This window comes from Chelonoidis abingdonii, chromosome 3, assembly GCF_003597395.2.
Source record: "Chelonoidis abingdonii isolate Lonesome George chromosome 3, CheloAbing_2.0, whole genome shotgun sequence".
Lineage (NCBI taxonomy): Eukaryota > Metazoa > Chordata > Testudines > Testudinidae > Chelonoidis > Chelonoidis abingdonii.
Genome location: NC_133771.1, coordinates 131,744,585 through 131,754,258, shown reverse-complemented (window position 1 = coordinate 131,754,258; position 9,674 = coordinate 131,744,585). Strand labels below are relative to the sequence as shown.

The 9,674-nt window shown below is 38.1% G+C and overlaps 1 protein-coding gene across 6 annotated transcripts in view; it reads right to left on the bottom strand.

Annotated features, from left to right (window-relative positions):
• Positions 1-2,850: 2,850 nt before the first annotated feature.
• Positions 2,851-9,674, bottom strand: part of CEP43 (centrosomal protein 43) — a 69,635-nt gene continuing 62,811 nt past the window's right edge. For all 6 annotated transcript variants that reach the window (XM_032781462.2, XM_032781438.2, XM_032781429.2 and 3 more), the window contains 3 exons: positions 5,838-5,877; positions 5,127-5,220; positions 2,851-4,271 (listed from right to left, as the gene is read on the bottom strand). In XM_032781462.2, the coding sequence (XP_032637353.1) occupies positions 4,191-4,271; positions 5,127-5,220; positions 5,838-5,877 (215 nt within the window). In that variant the 3' untranslated portion in view covers positions 2,851-4,190. The remainder of the gene's footprint in view (positions 4,272-5,126; positions 5,221-5,837; positions 5,878-9,674) is intronic.

Below are 9,674 nucleotides of genomic sequence, written 5' to 3'. Positions count from 1 at the left end.
CTTATCCAACCCACCCCCGCTGGCCCCAAACCCCTTCCCATGAGGTTCCCCGCTGATCCAGAGCCCTGCCGCTGCATGTGCAGCGCTGTGAGGGGAGGGGAGGGGTGAGGCAGAGCTCCAGATGAGTGGGGAGCGTCTTTCCCTCCCCATGGAGCCAAATGCTGCCCCGCGGGAGCGCACAGCCCTGGCCCCCAGAGCGCTGTACGTGGCGGCATGGCTCATGGGGAAGGGGCCGGCGGCTTGCTGCATTTGGCCTGGCGCTCCAGCCCTGGAGCGCGGACCCTGCAGCTTGCTGTGTCGGCAGGATTTTTAATGGCGCACTGGGGTCCCAGCAGACCCCAGTGTGCCATTAAAAGTTGGCTCGCATGCCATCTTTGGCACACGTGCCATAGGTTGCCAACCCCTGGTTTAAAAGCTTGCTGGCGCTGTTTGCTGAGTAGGTTAGACCTCACCGAAAGCACTATTCCCATTGTAATTGCTGCTTATTGTGTGCTCCAGAATATCTGAGAGAGTAAGGGAGAGAAGTTTATGGCAGAGTGGGAGGTTGAGGAAAATTGCCTGGTGGCCAATTTTGAACAGCCAGACATCAGGACAAATAGAAGAGCACACTGAGGTGCGCCACGCATCAGAGAGGCTTTGAAAAACAGTTTCATGATGATAGCATTTTTTCCCACACGATGCACGGTCAACCTGTAGAACTCTTTGGCCTTCACAACAGCCTCTGGGAAGACTATATCAGGGTTCAAGAAAGAACTGGCTAAGTTCATGGAGGATAGGTCCATCAATAGCTATTAGCTAGGAGGGACAGACATGGTGTCCCTAGCCTGTTTGCCAGAAGCTGGGAATGGGAGACAGGGGATGGATCACTTAAGAACATAAGAACAGCCGTACTGGGTCAGACCAAAGGTCCATCTAGCCCAGTATCCTGTCTACCGACAGTGGTCAATGCCAGGTGGCCCTGAGGGAGTGAACCCAACAGGTAATGATCAAGTGATCTCTCTCCTGCCATCCATCTCCACCCTCTGACAAACAGAGGCTGGGGAACATCATTCCTTACCCATCCTGGCTAATATCCATTACCGGACTTAATCTCCATGAATTTATCCAGTTCTCTTTTAAATGCTGTTATACTCCTAGCCTTCACACCCTCCTCAGGTAAGGAGTTCCACAAGTTGATTGTGTGCCCTGTGAAGAACTTCCTTTTATTTGTTTTAAACCTGCTGCCCATTAATTTCATTTGGTGGCCACTAGTTCTTGTATTATGGGAACAAATAAATAGTTTTTTCCTTATTTACTTTCTCTACATCACTCATGATTTTCAATACCTCTATCATATCCTCCCTTAGTCTCTTTTCCAAGCTGAAAAATCCTAGCCTCTTTAATCTCTCCTCATATGGGACCCATTCCAAACCCCTAATCATTTTAGTTACCCTTCCCTGAACCTTTTCTAATGCCAGTCTATCTTTTTTGAGATGAGGAGACCGCAACTGTACGCAGTATTCAAGATGTGGGTGTACCACGGATTTATACAAGGGCAATAAGATACTAAGTCTTATTTTCTATCCCTTTTAATGATTCCTAACATATTGTTTGCTTTTTTGACTGCTGCTGCACGGACATCTTCAGAGAACTATCCACAAAGACGCCAAGATTTTTCCTGATTCGTTGTAGCTAAAATTAGCCCCCATCATATTGTATGTAGAGTTGGGGTTATTTTTTTCCAGTGTGCATTACTTTACACTTATCCACATTCAATTTCATTTGCCATTTTGTTGCCTAATCACTTAGTTTTGTGGGATCTTTTTGAAGTTCTTCACAGTCTGCTTTGGTCTTAACTATCTTGAGCAGTTTAGTATCATCTGCAAACTTTGCGACCTCACTTTTTACCCCTTTCTCCAGATCATTTATGAATAAGTTGAATAGGATTGGTCCTAGGACTGACCCTTGAGGGACACCACTTGTTACCCCTCTTATTCTGATAATTTACTATTTATTCCTACCCTTTGTTCCCTGATAATTACCTGTTCTGTTCATTTCCTCTGGGGCACCTGGCATTGGCCACTGTTGGAAGACAGGATGCTGGGCTAGGTGGACCTTTGGTCTGACACAGTATGGCCATTCTTATGTTCTAAGTGCCTCTGGTGGAAGTTCTAGTGGAAGAAAACACCCTCAGACATGCTGCTGCTTTCTTTTTTCCATGTCCTCCTTTACAGGTAGTAATTCTAAAATGTGGGAGATCTTGTGCATAAAGAATCTCAGCCTTAATAGTGAATGCTACAAGGTCTTTGCTACTTCAAGGCTGTGGCATGTACATTCTGGTACATTCATGTACATTCTGGGATGGTCTGAGCCTGGGGAAAATCTCTCCTCTGTGCTCAAGACCGCTACATTATGGCACAAGGTAAGATGTTGACACCATGGCTCATGTTCTGTTGCTTTATGCTGGCTATTTGGAGGATGCACATAAATAAATGTTACTTTTCACCTCTGCCTCAGATAATCTACCTACTGTGCAAGTATAACCTTCCAATACAGCCCCACATCTGCTAGCTCAGTGTGTAAGGGCCTAAGTCAGACTCAAATCAACGTAAAGCAGCTCTATAAGCTGTACCTAGCCTCTGTTTGTTAGAAGATGGAGATGGATGGCAGGAGAGAGATCACTTGATCATTACCTGTTAGGTTCACTCCCTCTGGGGGACCTGGCATTGGCCACTGTTGGCTGACAGGATACTAGGCTAGACGGACCTTTGGTCTGACCCGGTATGGCCGTTCTTATATGGTCTCACATGCTATTGTTATTGAAATGGCTAGTAGCTTGCCTGAAATAAAATTACAAAACCTACAAAAAGGTGATTAATTTATCTTTATATTCACTGACATGTATATTTCCAATGTAATTTTCTAACAATGCTCAAAAAATACACATTTTGAAGGCTTGTTTCAGTATTACAAATGTCCATGACCTATATACTACAGCAGTGCCATGCATGACAGTATAGTTAAGAAACTGTCAATGTTTCCATGACTGACTGTTTTTCAAGAGTTGATAATGGAAATACAAAAATGTGCTCCTGGCTATAACTTAGTGTGTTCAATATCTTAGGCCTGGTATTTATTTTTAAATATCTGGGTTTAAATCTATTCGTTAGTTATTAGATTCTGATACACAGAGAAGTTTAATTGTTTCATACTTTTTTGGTGCTCCTTTTTTAAAAAAAAATATGGATTTTAAACAATGAAAGTGAGTCAATACAAATTAAGATCTTCCCCAGTAACATGAACTCCACAAACCATTAAACAGCTCTTCTCAGAAATTTTGTTATTCTGTATTATGATCTGTGGATCATAAGGAAATCTCACATTTTTATTGGGATTTTAACAGCTGTTAACATTAATGAAATAATCACACAAAAAAAGTAGTTTAGAGTAACGTTAATGGTCTGACAAATACATTAAAACAAGAAAGTTCAGAGTTGACAGATACTTCAGCCAAGATTTTCAAAAGGTGCCTACTGATTTTAGGTGCCTCAGTTTGGGCTGTTCAACTGGAGACACCTTAAAGGGGCCTGATTTTCAGAAAATGCCAAAAATCAGGCCCCTTACAGACCTCTAAAGCTGGGCTCCCAAAAATCACTAGTCACTTCTGAAAAATCTTGACTCCTTGAAGTAGGCATGGAGTGACTACGTACTGAGGCAGATTTATTAGATATTATGTAAATTTCATATAGACTGCTGAAGTTTTTAGTAAGTTGAAGCAGTAACTCTTAAGTTTCCTTGCTTATCTTAGCTAAAAATCAGACTGTTACCATAACAGTGTAAATTCGTTATAAAGCCATACATCTGTGTCGAAGTTCTGCAGCTTTGCTGATTTCTTCAGTTATGTTCTCCTATAGACTGATGGTTTTGTGTATCCATCGCCAGCAATGGACATCCAGCTGGAAAAATTCAACTCCTTGTGTGAAAGGTTTTGCTGAACCAGAAGAACAACAATTCCAATATTAGACTCAAGCTGGAATGAACTATTTCATTCAGTTCTTGCTATGATTTTATAAGAGCTCTCTACATCTCCAGTCTTTTTGAAACACAAGGCACAAACAGGGAACAGACTTTCCAGCAAAGAATGATTGTCTGAAAATAACAGTCCACAAGAGTTCTCAATCCAACACTTGAAACACCTCTACTGTCCAGTTCTAAGCCACATCCTCTATATAATCTGCAGCATCAACATCACTTAACTGAGAAATGGTAAGATCTTGTGTGAGGTCTTCAAGCTAGAAAACAAAAATCAGACAAGATATATATATTTATTTATATTTCAAAATCTGTTAAACTATACAGTCCTGCAAAAAGCATCTTGCTAGCTTACAGCCCTGTCCTGCAAGGTATCAATTCCAACATATGAGATACTGTGTGCATTCAACTGCCCATTAAGTTAATGAGAAGTACCTTATAGAATTGGGCTCCTAATGCCACTACTTTATTTTTCCAACCAAATAAAGAACAATTGGTTCAAATGAGAAAAAAAAATATTTTAAATCAAGTAGATTTGGAGTCACTTGCCCTGTTGAAAAATTTAAAAATGCACTGAAAATTTTTGGAAGGCCATCTAGGCAGTAGGCTGTTAGCATGCTGTCAGCAAAGAACAATTCAGCTGGCAGCAGTACCTACCTATTAACTGTAATATCTCAGAGTTCAACAGAATCCCAGCAAAAATACTTTGAAGTGTTCTGATTTAGAAAGGGCATATATTCTAACAATGCAGACAGAGGTATGGAAATTTGATAGCCAGTGCTGAATAATGAAAATATGAGCACAACTAAGGCAGTTAATAAAAACTCGTGCATATGCTACAAGATTACAAAAAAATCTCTCAACTGTTAGTTACTGCAGAGTTAGATCAAATTACTAATTTATTTATTTACTTTAAAAGAGTCAGTATAGAATCTAACCCTAACAATAAGTGAATGGTTATAAATAGAAGGCAGTTTTAATGAATGGCATGACTATATCCATCTGTGCCCAGAATGTCTGTTACATGACGACAGTTGTCCAGAAAGGACAGCCAAACATCTAACCACAATATCTAATAAAAGATTAAAAGCACGCCCACACAATAAAAGTCATACTTTATTACTGACATTCAAGTCTTCTATTTCCACAGAAATTTCTTCTATTTCTTCACCAATACTGATGTCACTTTTTTCTGAGCGATGACTGGTACTAATGACAGAAAAAAGAATAAAAGGTGAGAATAATTAGATTTTCTTTTTCTGCTGTACAAGAATTCCCACCACACTCTCACACCTCTATAGGAAAAAGAGAGTCTTTAGGTTAGATAGCCCAATTTTTACAGAAAGCATATTTAAATTATAAAAATATTTGAGAATACACCTGTAACTAAATTAAGCTGTGAGAAATAAGCTGTGCCATGAAAATTGTAGGATCAGGGCCTTAAATATTATTGCTCAATTGTCTTCCCTTCATGCTACTGAGTTTTCTAGATGCAAGATTCAATTTGGACTCGTATATAGACAGTTAGCTAAAAATATTAATTCAAATGTATAAAAAGTAAATGATAAAACTGCACTGTTGAGAAGAGCATATTTTTCTTTAATAAAAAAACCTTAACGCTTGTCAGCATCCTAAGGACACTCCTGCCTAGAGAAAGTATAAAAAAGATTTATATTCACAGATGTATGGCAGACAGATGGCAGCATTGTCAAACTGATCATGATAAAATTGAACCTACTTCTGGTTCAATGTAACTAGAAAACTGAATGATGTTTACTATCCATTAAATAACACACTGTAGGAATAGAAGTATTTTTCCCTCTTACCTGTTGAAATCATCAACATACTCATCTTCATCACCAGTTCCTAAATAATGAAAAAAGTATTTTACTGAACAAAAAACAGATTCCCTCTGTAGGAAATACAAAGAGATCAAAATTATATTTTTATGTCAGAACAGAGTTTATAAATCCAGCTGTAGGTAGCATCAAGAGCAGATCCTCTCAAAATCTGTACAGATTAGAAAGAGAACTCAAGTCTGATGTTAGCTAATTGCAACCTAATCTCTTTTCCTAATTTAGACAAACCCTAAATAAAGCACAACATTTCAGTGAATTGGACATGGCTCTCAGCTCTGTAGCCAAACCATCAATAGTTCTATTTTGTTGTATAACTTGATACTTCTTAAATTAGTATATCATGACGCAAAGGAAAAATAGGAAGAATAGTAAGAGATCAATATGGTTTCATCAAGGCTCTTTAATGACTTTAAAATCAAAAAGGAATCCTACAAAAAGTGGACAAATTGCTATGGAAGAATATAAAAGAATAGCACAAGCATGAAGGGACAAAAATCAGAAAGGCAAAGGCACAAAATGAGTTGCAATTTGCAGGAGACATCAAAAGCAATAAGAAGTTCTTTAATAAATACATTAGGAACAAGGAAAAAAAGATGAAGGGAAATATAAGTCCTCTGTCTAGTAGGGAAGGAGAACTAATAACTGCTGACATCAAGAAGGCTGGAGGTACTTAATGCACCTTTTGCTTCAGTCTTCACCAAAAACATTAAATGGTGACAAGATACTCAACACAATATTAATAACTAGGGCTGTCGATAAATCACAGTTAACTCATGCGATTAACTTAAAAAAATGAATCGCGAATAATCATAGTTTGAATTGCACTGTTAAACAATAGAATCCCAATTGAAATTTATTACATTTTTTGGATGTTTTTCTTCAAATATATTGATTTCAATTACAACACAGAATACAAAGTTTACAGTGTTCACTTTATATTATTATTTTTGATTATGAATGCAATAATATTTTTCAATTCACCTCATACAGGTACTGTAGTGCAATCTCTTCATTGTGAAAAAGTGCAACTTACAAATATAGATTTTTTTTTGTAACATAACTCAGCCAACCGCTAAGATGAACAAGTTTGTTTACATTTATGGGAGATAATGCTGCCCGCTTCTTATTTACAATGTCACCTAAAAGTGAGAACAGATGGTTGCATGGCACTTTTGCAGCTGGCATTGGTATCTACGTGCCAGAAATGCTAAACATTCATATGCTCCTTCATGTTTTGGCCACCATTCCATTGGACATGCTTCCATACTGAGGACGCTCATTAAAAAAGTAATGCATTAATTAAATTTATGACTGAACTCCTTGGGGGAGAATTGTATATCTGCTCTTTGTTTTACCCACATTCTGCCATATATTTTATGTTATAGCAGTCTTGGATGATGACCAGCACGTGTTGTTCATTTTAAAAACACTTTCACTGCAGATTTGACAAAATGCAAACAAGGTATGAATGTGAGATTTTTAAGGACAGATACAGCACTCAACCCCCAGTTTAAGAATCTGAAGTGCCTTCCAAAATTGGAAAGTGACGAAGTGTGGAGCATGCTTTCAGAAGTCTTAAAAGAGCAACACTCCGATGCGGAAACTACAGAACCCGAACCACCAAAAAAGAAAATCAGTCTTCTGCTGGTGGCATTTGACTCAGATAATTAAAATGAACATGTGTTGGTTCACAGTGCTTTGGACTGTTATCAAGAAGAACCCGTCATGAGCATGGACACATGTCCCCTGGAAGGGTGACTGAAGAATGAAGGGACATACGAATCTTTAGCATATCTGGCACATAAATATCTTCCGACGCCAGCTATGACAATGCCATGTGAATGCCTGTTCTCACTTTCAGGTGACATTGTAAACAAGACGCAGGCAGCATTATCTTCTGAAAATGTAAACAAACTTTTTGAGCGATTGACTGAACAAGAAGTAGGACTGAGTGGACTTGTAGGCACTAAAGTTTTACATTGTTTTGTTTTTGAAAGTACTTTTTTGTACATAATTTTACATTTGTAAGTTCAACTTTCATGATAAAGAAACTTTTCTACAGTACTTGCAATGGGGGAATTGAAAAATACTATTTTTTGGTTTTTACAATACGTGTATTTGTAATAAAAATAAATACAAAGTGAGCACTATACATTTTTATTCTGTGTTATAATTAAAACCAGTATATTTGAAAATGTGGAAAATACCCAAAAATGTTTAAATAAATGGTATTCCATTATTGTTTAACAGCATGATTAACAGCACAATTAATCAGAATCATTTTTTTTAACTCGCTTGACAGCCCTATTAACAACAACAAGGGGAAGGAATGTACGACAAAATAAGGAAAAAAAGATTAAAGATTTAGATGAGTTAAATGTATTCAAGTTGGCAGGGCCTGATGAAATTCATCTTCAGGATACTTAAAGAACTAAGTAAAGGAACCTCAGAACCACTAGCTAATTATCTTCACGCACTCATGGAACATGGGTGAGGTCCCAGCAGAGTGGAAAAGGGCAAACATAGAACCTATTTTTAAAAAGGGGAACAAAGATGACCCAGGGAATTATAGACCCGTCAGCCTAACTTTGATACCTGGAAAGATACTAAAACAAATTAAACTATCAATTTATAAGCATGTAGGAAATATTTTAGGGAAATTCTATGGCTTGTGTTATACAGGAGAGCAAATTAGGTGATCACAATGGTCCCTTCTGGTTTGGAATCTAGGGTTATAAGGAATAGCCAGCATGCATTTGTCAAGAACAAAATCATTCCAAACCAATGTAATTTCCTTCTTTGACAAGGTTACTGGCCTACTCGATAAGGGGGAGGCAGTAGATGTGATATATCTTGATTTTATTAAACCTTCTGACAAAGTCACACCTGACATTCTCATAAGCAATGTAGGGAAATGTGATCTAGATTAAATTACTATAAGGTGCATGCACAACTGGCTGAAAGACCCTACTCAAAAAGTAGTTATCAATGGTTTGCTGTCAAAGTGGGAGGGTGTATCTAATGGGGCTGCAGGAATCAGCTCTGGAGCTGGTACTATTCAACATTTTCATTAATGACTGGGATAACAGAGTGAAATGCATACATGTAACATTTCCAGAAGACACAAAGCTGGGAGGGATAGCAAGCACTTTGGGGGGAGGATTACAATTCAAAATTACCTTGACAAACAGACCTGGTCTGTATTAAACAAGGAGAAATTCAATAAAGACAAGTGTAAAGTACTACACTTAGGAAGGAAAAAATCAAATGCACAGAAATAACTACAAAATGGGAAATAACCATTTAGGTGATAGTGCTGCTGAAAAGGCTAGGGAGTGGGGGAGTAGAGGGGATCACAATCTGAGTATGAGTCATTGTGATGCAGTTGAAAAATGGCTAATATTCTTGGATATATTAACAGGAATGTTATATGGAAGATACAGGAAGTAACTGTCCTGCTTTACTGAGCACTGGTGAGGTCTCAGCTGGAGTACTGTATCCAATTATGGGTGCTACAATTTAAGAAAGATGTGGAAAAATTAGAGAGTCTAGAGGCAAGCAAATAAAATGATAAAATGTTTAGAAAAAACTTGACTTATGAGGAAAGGCTACAAAAACTAGGCATATTTAGGGAAAAAAAAGACTGAGGGAACAGCTGATAACAGTCTTCAAATAACTTAAGGGCTGTTATAAAGCAAACAGCGATCAATTGTTGTCTATGTCCATTGAAGGTAAGATAAGAAATAATGGGCTTAATCTACAGCAAGAGAGGTTTAGTTAGAAATTAGGAAAAACTTTCTAACC